Here is a 26,376-nt window from a genome sequence, read left to right on the forward strand (position 1 = left end):
CCGTCCTTAAACAATTCTTGTTAGCGCTATTTATCCAAAAGGACTGGAGGGGTCTTTCTCAAATTCCACATGAAGGTTTCCCATTGTCCCTAGTTATGCACATCGTTTTTTGGGACTGATCACAAGACCAAGATGAGAGAATTTAAATGGACTGAAGAAATAAGGCTGTGACAACACCTGGTTCCATTTCATGGTATCATCTTCTGTTGGACATGAAGGCCTTGGCTTGTGCAATGTCATATTGCTTTGAAAACCTAGTGTAGAATCTGATGAATGACAGTCCTATAAGCTAAATGTATGATTCTGTATGTGAAAATTCCTTTTAATCGTATATGCTTTTGTACTTCTGTATTTTCATAAATTTTGTTACAAGAATTCCTCAGAAAGGTTCCAATTGCAAGTAGGTCATTTTGTTCTACACTTATTGCAGGGGATCTTGTATGTTTCCCATTCTGATTGATCATATTTGTACATGTATCGTAATATCACCATTATTAGCTTTGGTAGCTAGGTGTGGAAAGGTAATCAACAACAAATCCATATGATAAATGATTTAAATTAAAATGTTGCTGTTTGTGTTACCAGATTAATGATGATGAAATGCAAAAAAGAAAAGACAAAATCATTCAGATGCAGATCAAACGCAAAGAGGATCAAGAACGTAAACGTTCCTACAAAGAAATGGAAATGGCCCGCAAGAAAGAACAGGAAAGGTTTGTATCACGAAAGCTTAACTCCTAACCTTATATTTAATGATACTTCCCAACTTGATTTAGTATTTTAAACTTCGTTCATGATCCGTTGATCACTTTAGACATGTTTTCCTTAAACAACATACCTAGTAGACATGTTTTCCTTAAACAACATACCTGGTATTTTTACTGTTTTCCCACTGCAGCAGAACATGAAGGTCTTCCTCTCACTCACTGTTGATTTTCCCATTAATGGAGTGATATTAGTATTATTCTGAAAGATTGTCATGATCACCGTTTCATCAGATAATGTTCCATGACAGTGTTGTTTTCATTCAATGTACTTGTGTACAGTGCCATTTTGGTGAGTGCGAGATTACTCGCAGAAATGATAAAACAGAAAGATTTTGGAATTTTATGAAAGTTTTTCAGTTATATTTCTTAAAGCCCTTAGAGCCACACTTGTTAGAGCAGGTGCCCTTATTACTGATGTCAAATGTGGTATGTATATTATATAAGGTAAATATAATGAAGCAGTACAGTGGAACATGGAATGTTGAATCTGTACATTCAGGGTGTTCCTGGTTTCTCTAGTCGAAGACTTGAGTAATGGTCAACATTCACTTAGTACATGTATCAGCAATATTTGTATACATCAAATTGCAAAAGAAGGTCCTTGCAAAAGTTCCATGTAATGTGGTATAAATATTATTGCAGAATAAAACAGGAGGAGATAGAGAGGAAGAAACAGGATGATAAGGCAAGACGGGAACAGATCTTTCGCCAGTATCAGGAGAAGAAACGACATGAGCAGGAAGAAGGCGACGAGTTTGAACGTCCGGCGCCACGTCGAGAAAAATCTACGCCCAAACCAAGACCAAAGTCCATGCATGTTTCCAAAACAAATATAAAAACTGGTTCAGATGAAGGTTTGCACTCAAATAGCTCCCAAGAGGATCTCTCTGCTCAAGCTTACACTATTAGTCCTGGTCATTCAGGATCTTGTAAGTTTAGCTTGCTAGATCTAGCTAGATGCTCACAAATCACGTTTGGAATTTGATGACAGCTTCAATCATTTTCAGTGTATAATAGTAGGAAGTTTTAATCTCTCAAATATTTTATAAGATATTGGTATAGTTGAGTATATCTGTATATTTAAAATCATTTTAGTACCAGTGTAATAAAGAAATGAAAATAAATTCAATTTTAAAAATCAAAATGATTGAGAAGTTGAAGAAATCTACCTCTGAAAATGATTGAACTGTCTGTTGATGTTAATCTGACAAAATTTGACCGATTTGTTTTCCTGTTTCAAACAATTGATATAAATAAAAACAGTTCACTTTGTTCACCAATGCTAACACTCATAACCTATCTGGAATGTTTGTGTAAGTTAATGTGACACCCTTTCTTGATTTGATGTTGTGTGTTAGCGTGCTAGTGGTTTCTATGGTTTGCCTAGATTTTATCTACAGCTTAAACTTGCTGGTTTGGACTAGTTTTCAGAATCTTTTTGTCATTCCAGTTTTAAATTTCAATGTTAAAATTCTGAATTTCCTTTCAGATTGTTAATTTTTTAAATTTCTGTTGTCTTTTCATCCCTGTGTTCTGTGAATACTTTGTATTTCCATTCCTCTGTTCTGTTGTCTTTAATTTTCATCCCTTTGTTATGTGAAAACTCTGTAAAATGTGTATTTCAATTCCTCTGTTCTGTTAAAATTCTGCCTTTTCATCCCTCTCAGAATGTTTTAAACATTTTGTGCTTTCACCTCTTCAAAAGTGTTTGGTTAAAATTTTTACTCCTTTTTTCTGTTGTTTTTGCACAAACTTTTCCATTGCATGGTTTTATTTGCATATTTGGCATATATAATGTTTCCCATTTTATTCTAAGTTTATTTGCATTATTTGTTAATAGTTTTGCATTTTGAAAATCACACTTCCAGTACACAACCTCCTGATACCCTGTACACAAGTGTAGTTATCACAACTGGTAGTGATCATGTTTCCAATAAATAAAGCTTAAGGCTTGTAAAAGTTTCCACTTGCTTATTCTCATTTCAGTTTATGTGAATCACTAGCATGGCACGCCTGAACTATTTTATTTTTTTTATTTTTCTATTTCATTTGTCAATCAATGCGATAGGGGTTTATTTGATTGGTCAGATTTTTTTTTTAATTCACAATTGATCCACAAGATGTAATCCTCTCCGATAGAAAAAATTAAACATAAACTCTGATAAAACTTAACATAACAGTAAGTCCTATTTGTCATTTAGATTCTAGGTGTGATGGTATTTAGTAAGTCTACTATTCCATGATCGATTACTTTATCAAATACGTCCTTGAATGACATTAGCTGTGAGTAGGACGTTAAAAAAAACAAACAAAAAAACTTAACTTGATCAGATTGCAAATTATGAGCAAGTTTGTTTGATGTTCCAAAGGTCATCATTACCATTTATATATTCAGCATTGAGTTGGTCACAGTGACCGTTTAAAGTATTTTAGGAGAATGGTGCAGTGAATAAACTTTATAAAGGAAATTGACAGATTTGAATATTGACAGAGTTTGTATGAATGTCAAATCATGGCTTTTTTCTTCACAAGAACCTAAATTCTATTTTACTTTCAGTTATCTAACAGCTAAACTGTTGTCCTCTGTGCTAGGAGTTGTGATTTTCAGTAAAATACTATATTTATCCTGCAACAAGCCCGGGGTCTACACATAAGGTATGACTCAAAATAGGAAGGTCACTTTATTATATGCAAATGAAATAGCATTTGTAAGCGCTTATAGTGCAATAGATAGGGATGGGCTTATTACCAGGCATGGGCTTATTGCAGGATAAATATGGTATGTTGTTTGTGAAATGTGACAGCTTTTTGATGGAACTATTGAACTTGTAATATGAATATTGTGATAACTTTTTAGCATTGTTAAGTACATGTAAATGTAATATTTGTCCAGTGTTAATATTATTATTTTTTTGCTCAAGTTTTTTGCTGGTCAATGGATAACTCTATAAGAGACTTTTCAAGGTGAAAATAAACATTATAATAAGGGAAACCTGATGTAGACTGAGTTCAATATAAACTGTTTTACACTTCAATACAACAGTGGAAATACCTGTACATGTATTATACAGGGTAAGAAAGACATGATTTCAATATTTTGTAAGAGGTAAAATTTAAAAGTATTCCATGAAATGTTAATATTTTTCCCTTCTAAATTTTTCCTTCTTGCATTTTGATCGAAAAAAAAAATGAATCAAAGTTTTAAGTATCAAACTTAAAGATGGTTTCTGCTAAGATATAAAATATATACAAGTAGCCTTATTTGTTGAAGAAGTTATGGAGGAGTGACATTAAGGAGGGGGGGGGGGAGAGAAGAACCTTGAAAAGTATCTTAAGTTTTTGCTTTTGGTTTGGTTTTTGTTTCTTGCACAATTTTACTTCTCTGACATTTCAGCGCGGGGTTATAGACGTACGCATGGGCTTGCACCACCCAGGGGCAAAATGAGGAAGGCAGGTGTGTAAAGGGGCAGACCTCCTTCTATCTTTAACATCTTTCCTCTCTCATATTTTCATTGAATCATTTAATTTTTATTTTATTCATTATTGTAGCTTATTCACTGGTGTATTTGTTTTATTCATTGGTATATTATTTAATCAACAGTAATATAGTTAATATGGTATAGTACATCATGTAAATTTAGTTAACAGATTACTATATCGATGTAATAATTAAATAGGTTCAGATGATGACATTCCTGCTGTCATTTCCAGCACAGTGGTTCCATACAATACTTATGATCAGTTTCAAGGGCTCAATTCTACATAGCACTGTCAGCTTACCTGGAAGTTTACCTGTACTTAAGGAGTAGGATTTTAAAGATTTACCTATATTTACCCTTTTTGGCCCTGCCCCTCTGTACACATATATGTAAATGTTCATGTTGTTGAACTTTACATTTCAACTTGTAAACGGTTTGTGTCAGGACTTAATTGATCATCTAAAGAGAAAAATGCTCGTTCAATTTCAGAAGGTTGAAAAATAAATGTATTTTGAAAATTGAGGCCCAGATTAATGAAGTGAGGAAACTTTATCACAATTTTTATGTCTGAAAAATAACAAAATAGTGCATGATAAATATGGCTATTATTTCCTTATTATAATATTAACCCTTTCACCACTGTAGACCATAATGGACTCATCCATATCAATGCATGGTAGAGTCTACTAAAGTTACATAGGGGTGAAAGGGTGAAGAGTATCTACAAGACACTGGTGTTTGAAGTACTGTATAGTATCATCAATAATGTATAGGGTTTATAGTGCTAGTGAATATAAACACACGTCCTGTACACATGTGTTTGATCTACTTAGCAGATGTAATGTAGGACTAGACCTATTGCACATGTACAAATGTGTAGATCAATAATACTGCATTTTGTATTAAACCTTGGTGTAATTTTGCTAATAAATTAAATATTTGTGAAATTAGGACTACTGTATTCTGCCCAATAAGTTCCAATTAGCAATTAGGGACAATTAGAATGGCTGTAATGGCTATAAATAGATGTAATTTTCCTAGTAAGTCAATAAGTTATGGTGAAGAGGTAGAGTTAGTGTTTATAAGAGACGAGGCACTTAACATTGATATAAAATCAGAATGATTATTTGGAGTAATAATCCTTTGAAAACATTAATGCTGTAATAACTACGATAATTGATTATCATAAAATTGCAAAAAAAAAGCCAAAAAACCCCTCATTATTTGTAGTAAGGTAAAATTAATTGAAAATTTGATTAATTATTCAGAGCCATGTATAACAGTTTTTACTGGTATGTTGCTTTTTGGTAGAAACTTTAGAGAATCTTTTTAAAATGTTTTACTTTTGTAATTCTAAATCCAAGTGATAATTTAGAAACATTATTTTGCAGGTTCATTTGAGGTATATACCATATATGGTTGACTTGAAAAAAGCTTTCTGGTTTGGATTTTGATTTTTTACATTTTTGATATCTGTACATAGCATTTTGTTCTAGTCTGAAAATTAAAATGTTTTATTTGTGTGTACTGTAAATTAAAAAAAACCCTTCTCTTTACTATTGAAGGAATGTTATACTTGACTAAAGGAATGTATATATGATATAATCACATATCTCTAAGCAATATTCGGAAATGGCTATATGAGCTACATGGCTAAAGAAAATCTCTTTCGTGTTCTGGCAAATTCTGTATATTCAAGTTTTTTAACATGTTTAAGATAAAAATTAAAGTTTAGAATCAAGTTTAATTATTGACACTAACATTGCAACAGTCATAGGTAATATACAGGGAACTCTTTCCTTCAAGGACTTGCTGGTACTGTAGATGATGCGTTCCCCCTAAGATGTATACTGTCCTGGATTGCAATTATAGCATGTTATCCCGTAACAAAAATTTCATGCTACAACAGCATTGTTTTGAGAAGAACACTCCCTTTTAAAATCATTGTATGCATACTGACTCCTGCATTTTAATAGATATTGATAATATATAGCATGTCATAGATGATATATATTAACAAGCAATAATTACCTGGATCTGTAAATACAGAATAAATACTGATATTGATAATACATAGCATGTCATGGATGATATATATTAGCAAGCAAATGTTACCTGGATCTGTAAATACAGAATAAATACTGATATTGATAATATATTCACAAGCAATAATTACCTGGATCTGTAAAACAAGCCATAATTACCTGGATCTGTAAATATAAAATACAGTAGTTACTGTGCAGGTGCATTTACAAGGCAGCATCACAGACAGAACAAACTTAGTCCTTAAATATTTTCATGAAAGGATGCTCTTATTCAAACCTGTGAGTCTGATATTGGATGCCGTTCAATAGCAATAGTATCAAGACATTTTTGTACAAATCTGAATTTTGGTTAGATTTTGCTAACATGATATATTCACTGATATTCTATAAATAGGCTACACATATTGAATTTTAATTTAAAGCCTCAAAAATGAATGTACTCACTAAAATAATGATGCAAGTGATAGATAAAAAGAACAAATACAAAATTTGTTGAAAGACATTGTGATATTCTACTATTATTTTTGTATTTCCAGTAATTGACAATTCTCAAAATACAGAGTAAAGTCCTGGTTGTGTAATCATTATTTATATATTATTTTTTTGAATTTTACCTATTGTTAAACCATTTGAGGTATGACAATTTGTCTACTTGAAACTTTTCATAACATGTAATGTTTTCTACACCAGCTTTCCCAGCACCTTAAATTTGTCTCAGAGTCGGGCACATCATCATGACTCCCATTTTAGAATTAGCATACACAAATAAAACATTTTCGTGATATTTACAAATATGCATGACATAGTTTTGACTTGGTGGAACCTTGTGGTGTTAAAGACTTTTTGACACCAAAATCATGACCTAAAGATTGAATTTCTAATTCAAGAAAATACATATTTAAACCATTTAACATGGGACGAATAAAACGACTTGAAATTATACAGTGAATCAAAAGAACCGATTCTGAACTATTGTATTTGGTACTGTATATGAGTTAGAATGTTGGATGTTTCGTTTTCCCTGTTAACAGTATCTTGTAACACCCTGATGACGAGCTCAGCTGATGGCAAGGCCCTGGCCTATGGAGGTATCACCCACCGCAGACCACCAAGTCCAGGTAAATTTCAGCAACCATTCAGATATTCTATCTGAAATAAATATTAAAATTCATTTTTGCTCACCTGGCCCGAAGGGCCAAGTGAGCTTATGGCATGGTGCGGCGTCCGTCGTCCGTCCGTTGTCCGTCGGGCGTCAACCTTTTACTTTAACCGAGAGGCCTAGGGTGATGATATTTGTCCAGTAACATGCTGGGATGAAGGGCTATAAAGTTTGTTCAAATAAATGACCTTGACATATATCCAAGGTCACAGGGGTCAAATATGTTCAAAACCTTTAAACACATTCTTCTGAAAAACCAAGAGGCCCAAGGTGATAATATTTGGCCAGTAACATGCTGGGATGAAGGGCTGCCAGAATTTTTTCAAATAAATGACCTTGACTTATATTCAAGGTCACAGGGGTCAAATATGTTAAAAACATTTAAACAATTTCTTCTGAATAACCAAGAGGCCTAGGATGATTATAGTTGGCCAGTAACATGCTGGGATGAAGGGCTACCAAGTTTGTTCAAATAAATGACCTTGACCCACTTTCAAGGTCACAGGGGTCAAATATGTTTAAAACCTTTAAAAAAACTTTTTCTGAATAACTGAGAGGCCTAGGGTAATGATATTTGGGCAGTAATATGCTGGGATGAAGGGCTACCAAGTTTGTTCAAATAAATGACCTTGACCCACTTTCAAGGTCACAGAAGGCAAATATGTTTTAAACATTTAAACAACTTCTTCTGAATAACCAATAGGCCTAGGGTGATGATATTTGGCTAGTAGCATGCTGGGATGAAGGGCTATAAAGTTTGTTCAAATGAATGACCTTGACCCACTTTCAAGGTCACAGAAGGCAAATATGTTTTAAACATTTAAACAACTTCTTCTGAATAACCAATAGGCCTAGGGTGATGATATTTGGCTAGTAGCATGCTGGGATGAAGGGCTATAAAGTTTGTTCAAATGAATGACCTTGACCCACTTTCAAGGTCACAGAAGGCAAATATGTTTTAAACATTTAAACAACTTCTTCTGAATAACCAATAGGCCTAGGGTGATGATATTTGGCTAGTAGCATGCTGGGATGAAGGGCTATAAAGTTTGTTCAAATGAATGACCTTCATCAAATATGTTCTTAACCTTAAACAACTTATGAATAACCAAGAGGCCTAGGATAATGCCAGTAACATGCTGGGATGAAGGACTACCAAGTTCAAATATATATTTTTAGGTCACAGGGGTCAAATATGTTTAAAACCATTAAATGACTTCTTCTTAATAAGCAAAAGGCCAAGGGTGATGATATTTGGCCATTAACATGCTAGGATGAAGGACTACCAAGTGAATGACCTTCGCCCATATTCAAGGTCACAGTGGTCAATATATGTTTAAATCTTTAAATGGTTTGTTCTGTATAACCATAAGGTCCAGGGTAATGATATTTTTCCAGAAGCATGCTGGGTTGGAAGACTATAAACTCTGTTCAACCTAATATTTTATGTCCTTGTTCGACATTCAAGGTCACTGGTGTCATATGTTTAAATCTTTTAATAGGTTCTTATGAATGAAACACTGATATTTTGCCTGTGGCTGTATTTTAGTCCATTTTTAAGATTACAAGTGTGAGATTAATACCATGTGAGCGATGCATGCCCATTGGGCCTCTTGTTTTCCCTACCAAGCTGAATGAATAGGTTATATAATGAACCTGGTTATATTTTTCAGAATAAGATATTATATTCCATATAGGTTTTTATTTATGTTAATTCTTTTTTGTTGTAATAGTTGTTAAAAATTAATGATTGAGATTGACAGAACAATTAAGTAAAACCTTATTGATGGTCATGTTGGTGTCTGGATGTTAATTTAACTGTTCCTGACCATCAAGGTAACTTCTGTGACTATAGTTATAGGCACATCAACACAGGATCAAGTTCAGTGTTCTGTTGACCTTTCCAACTTTGAATATATTATTAAGTTAGAACTTATTTGCCGTTTTCACCTCTCAGCATTTATAGGTGTTCTTTTTGTCTGACATAGGCTTTCACGACATGATAATTGTGTATACAAATTATTTGATGTTTGTGATTGTAGATTTATACAACAGAGGAAGGAGGTCTAAGGCCACGACGGAGAGTAGCGATACTGGCTCTAATACCGGCTCTAACACAGGCTCAGACTACGCAGGTAAGTAACACAGAGAGTAGAGATACTGGCCCTAATACCGGCTCTAACACGGGCTCAGACTACGCAGGTTAGTAACACAGAGAGTAGAGATACTGGCTCTAATACCGGCTCTAACACGGGCTCAGACTACGCAGGTTAGTAACACAGAGAGTAGAGATACTGGCTCTAATACCGGCTCTAACACGGGCTCAGACTACGCAGGTTAGTAACACAGAGAGTAGAGATACTGGCTCTAATACCGGCTCTAACACGGGCTCAGACTACGCAGGTTAGTAACACAGAGAGTAGAGATACTGGCTCTAATACCGGCTCTAACACGGGCTCAGACTACGCAGGTTAGTAACACAGAGAGTAGAGATACTGGCTCTAATACCGGCTCTAACACGGGCTCAGACTACGCAGGTTAGTAACACAGAGAGTAGAGATACTGGCTCTAATACCGGCTCTAACACGGGCTCAGACTACGCAGGTTAGTAACACAGAGAGTAGAGATACTGGCTCTAATACCGGCTCTAACACGGGCTCAGACTACGCAGGTTAGTAACACAGAGAGTAGAGATACTGGCTCTAATACCGGCTCTAACACGGGCTCAGACTACGCAGGTTAGTAACACAGAGAGTAGAGATACTGGCTCTAATACCGGCTCTAACACGGGCTCAGACTACGCAGGTTAGTAACACAGAGAGTAGAGATACTGGCTCTAATACCGGCTCTAACACGGGCTCAGACTACGCAGGTTAGTAACACAGAGAGTAGAGATACTGGCTCTAATACCGGCTCTAACACGGGCTCAGACTACGCAGGTTAGTAACACAGAGAGTAGAGATACTGGCTCTAATACCGGCTCTAACACGGGCTCAGACTACGCAGGTTAGTAACACAGAGAGTAGAGATACTGGCTCTAATACCGGCTCTAACACGGGCTCAGACTACGCAGGTTAGTAACACAGAGAGTAGAGATACTGGCTCTAATACCGGCTCTAACACGGGCTCAGACTACGCAGGTTAGTAACACAGAGAGTAGAGATACTGGCTCTAATACCGGCTCTAACACGGGCTCAGACTACGCAGGTTAGTAACACAGAGAGTAGAGATACTGGCTCTAATACCGGCTCTAACACGGGCTCAGACTACGCAGGTTAGTAACACAGAGAGTAGAGATACTGGCTCTAATACCGGCTCTAACACGGGCTCAGACTACGCAGGTTAGTAACACAGAGAGTAGAGATACTGGCTCTAATACCGGCTCTAACACGGGCTCAGACTACGCAGGTTAGTAACACAGAGAGTAGAGATACTGGCTCTAATACCGGCTCTAACACGGGCTCAGACTACGCAGGTTAGTAACACAGAGAGTAGAGATACTGGCTCTAATACCGGCTCTAACACGGGCTCAGACTACGCAGGTTAGTAACACAGAGAGTAGAGATACTGGCTCTAATACCGGCTCTAACACGGGCTCAGACTACGCAGGTTAGTAACACAGAGAGTAGAGATACTGGCTCTAATACCGGCTCTAACACGGGCTCAGACTACGCAGGTTAGTAACACAGAGAGTAGAGATACTGGCTCTAATACCGGCTCTAACACGGGCTCAGACTACGCAGGTTAGTAACACAGAGAGTAGAGATACTGGCTCTAATACCGGCTCTAACACGGGCTCAGACTACGCAGGTTAGTAACACAGAGAGTAGCGATACTGGCCCTAATATTGGCTCTAACACGGGCTCAGACTGCGCAGGTAAGTAACACAGAGAGTAGAGATACTGGCCCTTATACTGGCTCTAACACGGGCTCAGACTACGCAGGTTAGTAACACAGAGAGTAGAGATACTGGCTCTAATACCGGCTCTAACACGGGCTCAGACTACGCAGGTAAGTAGTAGTACAGTATAGTACCAGATCTAATACTGGGTCCAACATCAGCTCCAAGGTTACATAGGTTAAAAAAACCTGAAGTACAAGTAACACAGGGTCTCAGGTTTTGGAGTTATTTATTATCTCCTGTTTACGTTTCTTTACAGGGCCCAAGTTGTTTGTGAAGCCCAGCTCCAAGTCGAACCGACACATCATTATCAACGCCATCAGCCATTGCTGTTTGGCTGGCTGTGTCAACTCGGAATTGAAGGCCAAGGTTTTAGAGGTACTGTTGTTTAGTAATTAAGCCAATGACATTTCATGCAGACGTCCCAAGTAAGATGCCCTGTAAGAATCTGCAATTACTATGCAGACTGCATTCTGTTGAACTGATATTAACTTACCCAGTAGTAAAGTCAAAGCCTTACAAGAGTGTGGCTGGGTTCAATCCAAGTTGGCTGCTCTTGACACTTGTAACTATTCCAAGATGGCTCCTCTTTGGCACTTGTAACCAGTAATTTTTCAGATAGGACTCAAATGTACACATGGAGGTGTTGTGTCTCCACTATTCATGCATGTGAATGACAAATCATAACTATACTAAACTAATTTTACATCCACTTTTACACACAGAAAATCTAATCATAATATTTTCTCTGTTATCTAAACAAAAAGTTATTTTGACAATGAATGCCTTCAAAAATATACCTTCTATCAAGGGAAAGTAGTCTAGGTAGACAAGTGCTGTAAATAAACAGATGGTTATGATTAGGAAAACTCTTGTGTGGACATTTTATTATATAAATATTTAAGGCAAGAGGATATGTCACTGTCAGTGTTATTTCAAAAAAATAAATAAATATGTACAACATTAAATTTCTCTAAAGCGCTTTACAACATATGGATAATAGTATTAGTTATAATTGTGAAACAAAAACACAGGCTTACAATCACTTTGATACATTAAGCAAGCAAATTCTACAGCTTTACATTTTTCTATTGTAGGAGATGGCCAAGTCTGATGCGAAGCACTTCATCATCTTGTTCCGAGACCACAGTTGTCAGTACCGCAGTGTATATGAGTACTACCCTGAGACAGAGGATATCTACAAGATACACGGGATAGGACCCAAACAGATCACAAACAAAATGATAGAGAAGTTTTACAAGTAAATATATGCTTCTTTTTACTGTGTTGAAGATGCAGCAATATTATCTAGTTTGCAGCAGGGGGAATTTTCTCGTTATGAAAGATTTTCTGTCTTCTATTTGTGATAACAATTCAAAATCATGTCCTTGATTACTCTTCGTACAGATATATTTGCATCAGGATTTACACAATGTCTTACAGTAAGGTGAATCGGTGGCTTAAACACAACAGAAGCGACTATCATTATTAAAGTAACAGTATTTTAGGAGGCACGGTAGTCTAGTGGTAGGACGCCAGGCTCGTGACTGAAGGGTTGCGGGTTTGAGTCACGGCACGGCACTGTGTTGAATCTTTGAGCAAGATACTTTACTTGGCTTGTTCCAGTCTACTCAGCTGTAAATGAGTAGGTGTTTGGGCAGTGCTAGAATTGTAGAATGCCAGCTGTGAGTGCCGAACTGGCAGCACCGGCTGTATGCTCCCCAGGGAGTTGAGAAAGATATTGCCTGGTTGCAAAGGCCCTATAACCACGGATAATAATTTGTGAACCACTTTGAGACGACCTATGAACTAGGTTTCGATAAAGCAGTATATAAGAACCTCAAATTATTATCATTATTATTTTTTATTATGCAAAAAAATGCATGAAATCAAAACATTATACAGGCCTTCATTTATGGAATCATTATAAATGTACTGGAAGGATAAAAAAAATGTTTTAAATAAAAGGCAAGGATATACTCTGATAATTATATTGTATGTGTTAAATTAGCTATTTAAAGGCTTAATGCTTGTCGTTTCACATACTAAACATTGGAAAAATAAAAATAAAATGTTTAAAAGAGCATTTAGGGAAATTAATTTAAATTAAAAAAAGGAATACAATACCTCTAGCTAACATCTGTGTTTTCTGTTGCAGGTACAACTCTGGTACAAAAGGATTTTCAGAGATTTCTTCCACAAAACATATTTCTGTATCTATAGACGCTGTTGCTATACAAAGTGCTTTATGGAAACCGGGGAAGGGCGCAGGGAAAAAATGACAGACCATTTGCTTTATTAAATTATTAGGTGACAAGCGTTATACTAGTCTAGTTTTGACTGGCTGTTGTCGCTCACACTTCAGGAACTTGTGGGATGTGTTGCTGAATTTTTGTGTTCATCGCTGGAAATTTTTAAGTCTACAAATACTACAGCTTACCTTGTATATTCAGAATCGCAGAAAGTGTACTTGCTCTCAGAGGATAATTTTGTGTTTACTGTGTTACATGTAAAGTGGCCGGCTATGTTTTACCAAAACGAGTGTCAGATTTATAGAACTAGTGCTACCAAAGCTATATATTTGGGTACAAGGAATGCTAAAAAGAGATTTTAGGATAATTGAATTATAATTAAGGACTTAAAATTGAAAATAAAATTGTAAATAAATTGAAAATAAAATTAGAAAAAAAAAAGTAACAGACACTGTGTAACTTTACTAGCTGTCAATCAACAGAGATATATGTGAGGCATGAAGTTGAGTCCCAATCCTGGACTCCAAATTTTGATTTGGACTTTCGTTTCATTGAAATTTTCTCTTTATATACATCCATTCAATATGGTATATTGAAATCATTTCCAGATATTTGATTTGGACGAAAAAGTGTGATCTTGGAATTATCTTGGTTGGGTAATATAGTTATATGGGCCCCGCTTTGAGATGTGGGTGCCCTATAATAATCAGTTTGTTAGTCATTGAAATCCCCCATTAAACTGCAGGTAATTTCAACAGTTATACTGTGTATTTGTTTGTATCTATTGTGGATGTTCTACAAGGGTATCATCATCTGTTCAGCATTGAAAGCCAAATCATTTTGATAAAACAGGGACCAAAAATCCTTAAAATGTGTCGCCTACAAGTGATTAAAGTCAATGGAGTATAAATCAGTCATTTTAGAGAAAAAAAACTCTTTTAATAGGTGATTGAAACTTCTTACTTTTGTTAGTTTTTAGTTTTGCCTAGTGTTTTGTATTCAGTTAATTGTATTACTTTGGTTTAGATTTAAAAAATAATCCAGATGGCAGTATATTGTCACATGTTGTCCAGTGTCCTAATTAAAGAAAATTAATTGGTATTCAGAATTAGTCATGTTAAATATATATTATCCAATCTTCACATCCTGATGTCAAATCATTTAAGATACTTGTCCACAGCATTTCTTTAATCTCACATCCGAACGTGTTTGTCCAAGATTTGCATTCATAATGATATATATAAATCTTTGCATTTGATGTATCTCCAAAATGTCTTTTGATTATTTACACCAAAGTTATGATCAAATTCGAGATACTGTCTTTGGGTAACATTCATAGTACACTATCCTTTTGTGACATTTAAGAAAGTAATTTGCATGAATTCCATTTGAGGATATTTTCCTTGTATATTTCTGTGGTGAATATATAAACGGTTTATTACTTAAGACTATAATGATATACTGCTAGTCCCGGAAGTTTGTAAATATACAAAGATTGTTGTACCTTGAAAAGATTTTTGTATCAAAGTGGGAACAAGTTTCTGTGTTAATGTCAGTGTTACTCTGAATAATAATGGAAATGTTCTTGTTATGCAAATAAGCCTACATGTTGCGAAAACATCATTTTTGTGATCATTTAAAATGTTTAACGCTGCGTTTAGTATGTTGTTTGATATTAAGGAGGATGTATCACAACTCATGTTCTGAATTTAAATTCCTCGTTAACTGTTGGCCAAACTTTGAACCAATCCACAAAGAGCTGTGATGTCACATGTCATTTCATGTATCCATTAAGGTATTTGTAGCAGAGCTTAAACAAAAGGTAGTGCTTCTTAAATACTAAATATTATTTGTTCATTGATCCATTCACAAATAAATTTGTGGAGACATATTTTAAGCATATGTAAATGACTCTGAAACATAGGTTAAGTTTGACCACTTCCGTAATGTCTGATGAAGAAAATATGGCTGATCATTGGCAAAACGTATAACTGGGGCGAAAAATAAGGTACTTTCTGACTTGTTTGACAAATTCCTGTTTTCTCACCTTGCCCTGATGAGTCATATAGCTGTCAAAAGAAACAACTTTAGTGAAGAAGATGGAGAAACCTGAGCTCCACAATAATAATTTTATTTTGCCTTGGTTATTCATCAGAATTCAATTCATGCAGTATGTCTTGTGAGGAAGGAACCAACATGTGCAGCAAAATACAGTTCAGTCCAATATAATGTTAGTGAAGTTTAACATTTGTTTTAGCAGGGTCAGTAAAACAGTGGGAACATTGTTGCGCATGTGTGTAATAATATTACAAATTTTTACTATAAAATGTATATTTTCATCCCAACAAATTTGATCCCTCTGTCTGGCCTTTTTAAAACAAGTTTATCCTACATATGAATTCGCCCATGTATACATTAATACCAGTATCCTACATGCATATATATACAGAAGATTTTACAACCGTTGTTTAAGTTGCCATTTTGTTCAAGAGATAGTGTCACTAGTATTGAGTCAAAATGATTTATTTTTGGGAATTTATGTATTACTTAGTTTAATCTTCATAGACAGCTTTACCATCCCACATTTTTGTTCTGATAAATATACAAGTTCATACATTTAATGATAAATTAGTGACAGCTCTCCTGTACCGGATCAATATCCTCTACACTAACGTAATAGTTTCGTTATTAAATAATAAGTTTATTGTAACGAAACAACAGTTCATATATCCGCTTTGAAATGATATAAGACAGCAGTACGAAATGCTCTAGAATTAGGCTACGTGACCACCTTATATGTAGTTGTAACAACCAGTATATAAATACCACAATGAAGTAGAACTCAAATTTAGTAAAATACCCTTCCTGTCTTGAACATGTTATTTATTCCAAGCCGCATTGGAAAATGGAGCCTAATATAAGGCACCTGTCTCGGTGTGAAATGTAACTGTAATCTACATGTATTGTGTATTGAGTGAATGTGAAAGTCACTCAAATGTGCTACAAGTGAGAATTTGATGAAATTTTGGTTACAGAACAGTTTGATGTGTCAAGTACAGTAGCATTAGCCTACATAACCACCCGATATATTGTTATGTGTTGTAAGTTTGGTTAAAAGACGCTGCAGTGTTCTCTTTATAAAAGTCAAGCTTTCTCTGCTCTGCTGTGACCATTTGGAGACTTTGGTAAACACTGTACATTGAATACAGCAGATCCTGTGATGTTGAGCTAGTCAATTATTCCTCCTAACTCAAAACTCCAAATGATAATTCTGTCCTGACCAACATATGATCCATTTATATTTCCTTTCAAAAATTAATAGATTTTTTTCCTGCCCATGACAAGTTCAGGTTAAGGATATATGCTACCTGGAATATTACACCTGTGATTTGTGCTAGAGTTGTCTCCCTGAAGAATACATGTGAACTGAAATATTACACCTGTGATTTGTGTTAGAGTTATCTCCCTGAAGATTAGATGTGAACTGAAATATTACACCTGTGATTTGTGCTAGAGTTATCTCCATTAAGAATGCATACTACCTTAAAAGTTATACCGGTCCTGTGATTTGTGTTCTCTGTTAAGGATACACTTGCATGCTACCTGAAATATTATACCTGCAATTTGTTTTTAGAGTCTTAGAATTACCTCCCCTTTGTGAAAAAGTACACCCCTGTCATTTGTCAATATGTTTTCTCCTTTAAGAAATTGTTCTCCATTATCTTATAATTCCAAGTAGTGTTCTGGTGTCTTGTAACATGGCTCACACATAATCTGCAAACTCAGTTACCCTATGTTACTTGGCAGAAATCTTTGCTATTTTTATCAGAACACAAGTTTTTGGTGTTTTTAAAATGTTGATAATTGAAACTACATGTATTGAACCTTTAATTGCCCTATAACACTGATGCAGCATGAATGGGTAAAGTTCACTTCCACACAACTCAGAAATAATCTGTCATTTGTTACTTTACTACCTCTCATTTCCCCGGCTTATACCACATTAATATGAGAAAAATTACTGTTTACATATGTGTCACTGTGGCGTAGCCCTAATATCCCTGTGGACTATACAACTGAACTGTCACGTAGCCCTAATATCTCTGTGGACTATACAGCTGAACTGTCACGTAGCCCTAATATCCCTGTGGACTATACAACTGAACTGTCACGTAGCCCTAATATCTCTGTGGACTATACAGCTGAACTGTCACGTAGCCCTAATATCCCTGTGGACTATACAACTGAACTGTCACGTAGCCCTAATATCTCTGTGGACTATACAGCTGAACTGTCACGTAGCCCAAATATCTCTGTGGATTTTACTGTTATTCCTTCACCACATGGCATTTATAACCTCCTGTGTTCAATCAAGGGATATTTTACATGCTTTTTCTGCTTTATTGATATTTAAAACTTGATATGTGCGATGAAAACCTACCTGAACGATAAATAAAAAGCTAGACTAAACCTCGACTGTAAGGCGCTTATAATGCAGTGAAAGGAATAGTGATGGAATTATTTTCCATGGTATTGTTCTAACAGCAAGTCACCTAGCTTTGTTATGTTGCATATCACGATTTGCTCTATAGAAAGGGAGTCGGTATTATCATGTTTCTATGCATGGCTTTCTGATATATAAGAAACTTGTACAGAAATATGTAAAAAAATATTTGTCTGAAATAACATGAAAATTCTTCATAATTCCAGTCGTTATTTTCCTTGGTGTGGTACTTAATATAATTTTTCCAGGTCAATAGATTTTAATTTCAACATGTTCGTAAAATTGTAAAATTATAGAAAATTATCACAGCCCAATTAACAGTTCATATTTTTACATTACAAGCACTGATGATGGATTATCTCCCCTTGATTATAAAAATATGAGGAGATATGTTTCTTTCTTTTATCTTCGATTACTATAAGGTACTTATGTACATTTGTATTTGCAAGATATGAATTTTCATTTTCGTTCACAAGACAATCTATAAAAAATCCATTTTTATTTCACTAATGATATACCGGTACCAGTCTGGTTTTAACTCATTCACCCCTGAAATTTCATAATGAACTATTCCAACCTCTGATTTGGAAGAGTTCAAATGTGTCTTCAGGGGTGAAAGAGTTAATTCAAAAACAACTTATGTATGGTTGTGTTCTTTTTGCATGATTGCATGATAGGCAAGCATTTAGAAAACTAAAAGAATATGTAGAATATCTTAATTTTAAACCTTTTTACAATCATTGTCTATTGATTTAGAATTACTTTTAGTAAATCAATGTATACCGCCCATACATTTTTGGATATTATTAACAAATGTCATCAACATACCAACAAGAGAGCTATATTTTGTATGTTTCTTGATGTGCAACTCTTTTGAAAGAAGGAGGCAGTAAAGTAGCATATATCTTTTACTTATTTACCCCTGAAAATTTATAATGAACTATTCTAACCTTTGGATTGGAAAAGTTCAAATGTGTTTTCAGGGGTGAATAAGTTCAATCAACCGATAGGAGTTCCTGGAGATTTTATGTGTAAATACACTGTGTGAAAGATTGTTGCTTATAGTGCTGAATGAAATATAAAAAAATATATATATACAACTGTCACTATACTGTACAAATGTCTCTGTTGCGTACAAATGTCTGTGTTGCTGTTTATCAGACATTACACAATCTGTCCACATCTTTGAGTATCACAATATATTTTTTTTTTTTATTTTTTTTTTATATATTGCTTGACAAATTGAGAGTCGACATTGAATACTGCCATTACTTGCTCAACTTTAAATTGAAGGTACTGGACTTTGAACACAATATTTTAACATAAATATGATTTACAGGTGCACGTGAACAAACCTTAAGGTGCATTCGATTGCAGTAATCTCAAAAATATTGTGTTCTGAAGTTACAACAATGAGTTTTGAGTGCTGTGATACATTTGTTCAATTACTCCTAAAATTTGTCTTTCCAGACCTTTTTTCTGCAATTCAAAACTACCTGACTTATTAAACAAGGTTCTAAAGATAATAAGTTTTTCATATATTTGTCATCAGAAAACATTTTGAAGGTTATTTTTATGCTATGTTTCATTGTAAATTTTTCTGATGTTTTTGGTGATCGTTCTAATTTATATAGATATTCCTCGTGTCTCTGCTATGAGTTACATTAAGGACTAGATTATTGGTCCAGTTCTCTACCAATTGATCTGAAGAGAAATTCTTTCTAGTCAGTAACAAGCAACTAGATTGTACACTCCATGACATACACTATAACCTCTTTGGAGAGATCTCGTCCTTGAGACTTTCGAGTCCAACCCTATTAAGTTACATGTACATGGTACCTAGGTCCCCATATTGGAGACAGTATCTATAAATGAGATCACTATTTTACTAACTTACACCAGAATCTTAGCCGGCATACATGTAACATATTGCTAGTCTAGTGCTCTATTGATTAAGGTAATAAAGGAAAACTCTTTGCTAACTTGTTGGTAACAAGAGACTTGATGGTTCACACATGTGACATTTTGAATCATTGGAATTAAAACAAAATTACAACTTTGTCATTTACAATGAAAACAACAGAATTTTCAATGTTCTAAATATAAATATAAACTTTATTTATTTTACAACAACTATGATTTTTTTTATTGCAACTGATATTAATCACTCTTGTTGGCCTGGATGTTAGCACGCACAGGTTTTTAATGTGGGAGGAAACCGGAATACCCGGAGAAAACCCACATGGTCAGGCAGGTAACCTCATACCTTTTCACGTCAGATCGGGGAATGAAACGCAGGCCGCCTTGGTGAAAGGCAAGTGCGCTATCCACTGCGCCACCAGACCACCCCAAATTTCAATGTTAACACTGTACCAAGTAATTTAAACAACAGCCTTCAATCCTGCAAATGAAAGAATTTTCAGAGGAAATGTTTTTCTCATATCCAAAAGAGGTCTTGTAACCCATGTGGAGTGTTAAATGGTCTGGAGTGGGTGCCACAGTGTCTTTGCTGTCGCAGGTGAGAGAGCACTGTGGTAGAATAAAGGTCCTATCACAGAACATATACCAGTATGACTCCAGAACACATGAATGTGGAGGTATTAGCCAGGTGGCATATGATCAGTTATTATAGGAAGCACCGGATAAGATGGGTCCTGAAAGCTAGGTCTGAATCGTATGACTATCTTTTATAAAGGACCTTATAGTCGCTTATTCTAGCCAGATAGGGTGATATATCAAACGTGTGATGATAATAAAGTCGCTGAAAACTAAATTGAGGATCTGATATTAAAATACTTTTTCCTTTGATGTCGTACAAAGATGTGGACAATTTGTGTTATGGAGGTAGCCATAAAAATTATTAAACTTGTAAATGCCTTATGTACTGATCTTCCTCAAGTGACCTGGATATGTGCTATTTTTCATCATACATATTCATTAGTGTCTAGCTATATGTAAATGTGTGGTTCATTTGTAAAGTCAAATTGTATTTGTAAAGCATTTGATCAATTGTACACTTTTCATGAGTATAATATAATAAACGGAATTCATGAATGTATTCTATGAATTACAAATTCATGAAACAAGAGTTAATGTTCATTAATGTATAATATTTACTGTGTGTATTAAAGTATCGTTTTTCATAAAGAAATATTTAAGTTTTTCGTCAGTGTTTCTTGGAAATAATACATTGTGATGTAGCTTTTTATACATGTAACATAAAAATGTGTTTCTTCATCAGTGGCATGTCATTATATATCAAACCACCCTTTAACCAATAATGAACTGGTCTACATCGATAAATCGGCACGTTCATTATTGTATGGAAAGGGTGAACAGAATTGTTCTTTCAATTTGCTTATATTTGGTGTGGAATTATATCTTTTGAGCTGCAGCCTTATATTCCTATATAAATGTACATGTATCTACAATTAATTAGTTTAAATAATATAAGATCGCATGAATCGGTCTGACATCTGTGATGTTTAAAATTTAGTCAGTGTACAAAAATGTTCAGTAGTATAATTTCTTTATGTAACATAATTTTGCTCATCGTATCGCATTGTAACATTTTCATTTAAGTTATTTATTACTTAAAAAGCTGCTCATTTAAAATATGAATATGCATGATGTTTGGTTAAATATAGAGCACACTGTCCTTATGAATCTTAGACAAAAATGGAGTTTAAATGATAGTATAACCTGTATCAGATAAAAGCTATAATTATACTCATTCCTCACTTAGAAACTATAAACACAAAAAGGTGTGTTTGAATTGCACGATTTATGTAGAGATTTTTAATGAAGTCCTATTCCATGCATGTGATATATGACTTAAAATATGTGTATATATTTATTTATGGTAAGCTTCTAATCATTAGTCAACAGAAAACTGCCAGATGCTAATTTAATATTATTTTACATTTTAGGATCTCAATTTTTAGTTAATGTTAAGAGTTAGTTTTATATTTGAATTAACAGTTTGTTTCTTGTCCTTTGACCTCTTTGGGGAGACACATGAGATATGGTGTATGCTACAACCAGCCCGTCAGTAGACATGTGTAAGCAGTGATCTCACGTGCCTGCCACCTGAGGACCCAAGTTCAAAATTCATGTTTGCAAACAAAAAAAGTTATTTCGCTACAACACAGTTGATGTTTATGTGGTTTTAACAGCTTCCCTGTACGTTTTTATGCTATGAAAAATATTGTATTTATGAGAGGTTAACAGGCATTGAGTGGATTTTATCAAGCGGACACAGTGAAAATGGTAACTATTGTCTTTACTGTAGAACCAAGGTGGTTTCCTCTATTCACACAGGAGCCTGACACACTGTTGATGATCATGGAAACGATATATATAGATATATATAGATATAACCATTATCAGTAATCATTGTGTCTGGTCCCTGTGCTTACTCATTTAGCTATTGTTTGTGTTCATTAATTAGTTATAAAAAAGGCTTCACTGTGAGATCATAGGTCAAGCTGTAGAGAAAGGGTTTGTAGCTATGAGATGGTAAGTTTTGTAGCTATGAGATGGTAAGTTTTGTAGCTCTGTTCAGTGAATCATTACCGTATACATTCTTGCAAGTTGTTGCTTTATAATTGATATGGATAAATTATTATTAATAAAAATTGTCATGATGTCTTATTTTATGTTGTCTTTTACATTTAGTTGTTAAAAAGTTGTAAAATAGTGGTTTGTAGAGATTTCAGGTAAAGGGCACCAACAAGTTAAACTAGAATTATTGCTCTTGCCACTTTTTTTTCAAAAGAATTATTTCATAAAAAAGACATTGCGATGCATTTTGCAAAAATATATTTGTTAAAATTTGAATATTTGAATATTTGAAAAATAGAAAAAAAAATAAAAAAAATATAGAAAAGTGAAATACAGCAGCGGTCCAACTCAGAACCTTTACATTGCAAATCCTACACTTGACCAATGCTGCCATCTAGGAATTCTAAAAACAATGAACACTTAAAGATACATAACTTGACAGATGAAGTGACTCAATGCCAGAAAAAAAATCCTTTTCAATGCCTCATCTTCTATATAGAAGGGAGACTATCCTAAGTCAGAAAAACTTATAGTGGAACTCTTCTGCACTATCATTACTGATGTAGTGGTACGTGCTACCTTAATACACTGATAAGATTTGTGGAATATTACAAGTACATTGTATAAGGTTATCCTGTGTATTCTAAAGATACAAATACGGAGTCCATTAACTAAAAATGTTCAAAATGAAGTTGGGCATTTATGAACGATGTTTGTTAACATTTAGTCATACAGCTGAGGTAATTTTTGGGTCAAAGTACCCATAGGTTGATATGAACAAAAATATAAATCTGATTCCTGTACCGGACAGAACACAGACCATTGGTCGTAGGAGGTTGGATCTTTGTGTTGGGTTATCAAACATTTTTATTCCACTTTTTCAAAAACATAAATCGTACTAATTTTTAGCAGTAACAGACTTAAATTACTTCCTAGTTCATAATGAAAACACATCATATAGTATAAACATATTAAATATTAAACTACCAAATGTTATGATTCTAAAAAGAAAAAAATACTTAGTGGTCCCAAAGCACTTGGGGACTATGCCAGATATAAATATATGGGGGTGGGGGGTGGGGGGTGTATTATTATAGATAATAATATATGGCTGATCATCAGGATCTGAAAAAATTATGTTGATACATGTATTTGCATAGTAAACCCCGGGAATATAAATAAGTGGCCTTTCTGGGATAGCCCTTATGTCCATATATATACATCGTTTAGGTAATAAAAAACCCTTTTACATTGGTTCAGTTTCCTATTAAAAGTATTTTGAAACAAGTTTGTGTATGATCATGTGCTGTAGACACTGGCTATGATTTAACATAAAGGCTAGAGACAGTCCTAGTGTTAACCCTGTCTAGACAGTGATCACATATCTGTGACTGAAATAAAAAAAAAATCATTAAAGGAACAAGATATTTGGAATCCATTGGTAAAAAACATGTTCTTGACTATTTTATAATAAACTATTCCAACCTTTGAATTGGAAGAGTTCAAAGGCATCTTTAAGGAGGAATGTCTTTTTTAATCTCCATCTGCCAAAGTATAAGTTTGAAAAAAGGTTAAGATTTTCATGTATTAATTCATTCACTACACTAGGGTACACATTGTGTTCAAAAGATCAAAAGCTTCATATCATAGGAAAGAAGTAATATTGATCGTCGAATGTAATTACTTTATTAATGGGGAAATGCTTGAAGACAAGGACGCTGGCCTGGAACAAATGGTAATAATGATAATGTAAAATTCTGGTTAAGTTATTATAATTGAGAGCTATATAGCATTTGATGATTGATTTAATTCTTCAAAATATTGAAACTCTGTCCGGTACTATGTTATAATGTTATTGGTTCAATTTTATAATGATGCATGACTGACCTATTTAGCTATACAGTGTTACAGATGGAAAATGGAAAATGTTATTATGTGAACTTGTTTCATCACATTGAAATTGAACAGGTCATGTCCAAAACCTGTATACACCAGATAGCTATTAGCAATGTTAGGAATCTCTTCAAAATCTCTGATCAATTATCCCAAATGATCTATGATTGATTAATGATCGATCATAAAATGATATGAAAATGAAAAGAGAAGCATTCACCAAAATAGGTAAAATGTGGTGAATGTTTGAATGCAGTTTGAGGTAAAACTAATTACTGGTAAAACTGGTCATTTATGTCAGTTTTCAGGCCGGCTCCTCATGTCCAGAACTCTTCATGATGTTGAAAGTTTTCATGCTGTAGTCAAACCATGATCGATCATAGAAATTCATGATTGATTAATCATTGATTTAATGGATTAATCAGAACAACACTAGCTATAAGATTAAACTAAACGTTTTTAATGTGTGATCCTGCATAAAGCACATTTCAGATGTAGGCCATGAAAAGTGCTGGAATGACACTCGGTCCATAAAAATGGACTGGAGAATAGGTGCATCATGAAAAAATTATGGAATTTGCTTAATTTCTCTCAAAAAAAGCAGGAATAAATGAATTTATATATTTTGTATATTACACTGGTTATAATTGGCATGTTTTATTTCTATGAAGGACTGTTTCCAGGTTTTGTGTTGATGAAAAGCTATCATAATATTAGTTAGAATAAATGTAGTTATTGCTTATTCTAAATTCAAATATGAGTCGCTTGAATAAAATGTTTGTGATGTACCAGGTAACAGTTACTGTATATTGAAAACAAAATATCTGAACATAGTAGAAAGGTTATGTATCACAACCAGTTAGTGTTTGTGTGATGTGTCGGTGACTTTTAAGTACGATACGTATCCTGTCACCTTCATCAAAATATCTCAACCCTTTTTTCCAGAACCTTTGACTTGGAAAATTGCAAGTGAGCTGAAATTTGGCCCTGATAATTTTGTATGCACCATGTTACACAAAAACTTTCAGATTGGAATTAATAGGTTTTTCTTGATCAATTAATTTGGACATGTAAAATTAACTGTATTTTAGCTTTGTGTTTAAAAATGCTGCTGATGAAAGTTGAAGGATTTTCACAGGTCTTTCAAACACCCGAAGATAGTGATAGACAATATGGTGAACAGGAAGGCAACACAGGGTCATGAGAATAAAAAAAGTAGATATTTTGAGACGTTTCTGATCAAATGTGTAGGGGTGTCCAAGGATGTATCAGGGGGTTTGTTTAATAGAAATGAAAATGCCTTAGGAAAAGACTGATATAGACAAAGTCTGTTGTCTTATGATATTGTAAATATATGTGTATTTCTTTTCCTTTTCTGTATGCATGGTGTTATATTGAATATATATATACGGATTAAACTGATTAAAAAATGAAAACATTTATGTTTGTGCACCTGCTCGCTTGAATGTTTAAAACATTTTGTTCAATACCTTTATTTTACATTCAAAATATACTGGCTATAACAATTCTTCAATATTTGAGGTATGAAAATGTTTTTATCTTTATAAATTAAAGCAAGGGATATTTCTGGAACAACCTAATGTCACCTGAATGTTTGCTCTTGCAATGGTCTCAAGCTGTTTGAGGTGGGAGGAAGATTTTCAAATGACATGCAGTATATAGGGACTTTTAGCAGAAAATTAAGTATTACATGTTTTTTTAATTGTCAATAAAATAGTTTTCAAATAATTTACACTAGATCTACATGGTCAGATATTTTATCAGATGTTGATTTAAAACATAAAACGTTTTT

The 26,376-nt window shown here is 34.3% G+C and overlaps 1 protein-coding gene across 5 annotated transcripts in view; it reads left to right on the forward strand.

The window, feature by feature from the left end:
- The window catches only part of LOC110462010 (calmodulin-regulated spectrin-associated protein 1-B-like), a 41,775-nt gene extending 21,572 nt beyond the window's left edge, over window positions 1-20,203 (forward strand). Inside the window, exons 12-19 of one of the 5 annotated variants that reach the window (XM_021515773.1) lie at window positions 586-713; window positions 1,410-1,696; window positions 4,162-4,221; window positions 7,323-7,409; window positions 9,493-9,585; window positions 11,611-11,729; window positions 12,449-12,612; window positions 13,510-20,203. In XM_021515773.1, coding sequence (XP_021371448.1) covers window positions 586-713; window positions 1,410-1,696; window positions 4,162-4,221; window positions 7,323-7,409; window positions 9,493-9,585; window positions 11,611-11,729; window positions 12,449-12,612; window positions 13,510-13,633 — 1,062 coding nt within the window. In that variant the 3' untranslated portion in view covers window positions 13,634-20,203. Of the gene's footprint in view, window positions 1-585; window positions 714-1,409; window positions 1,697-4,161; window positions 4,222-5,637; window positions 5,649-7,322; window positions 7,410-9,492; window positions 9,586-11,610; window positions 11,730-12,448; window positions 12,613-13,509 lie in introns of those variants that run through there. The other 4 variants (XM_021515775.1, XM_021515774.1, XM_021515776.1 and 1 more) reach the window with 4 other exon arrangements.
- The last annotated feature ends 6,173 nt before the right edge of the window (window positions 20,204-26,376 follow it).

This window comes from Mizuhopecten yessoensis, unplaced genomic scaffold (genome assembly GCF_002113885.1).
Source record: "Mizuhopecten yessoensis strain PY_sf001 unplaced genomic scaffold, ASM211388v2 scaffold10717, whole genome shotgun sequence".
NCBI classification, from domain to species: Eukaryota; Metazoa; Mollusca; class Bivalvia; order Pectinida; family Pectinidae; genus Mizuhopecten; species Mizuhopecten yessoensis.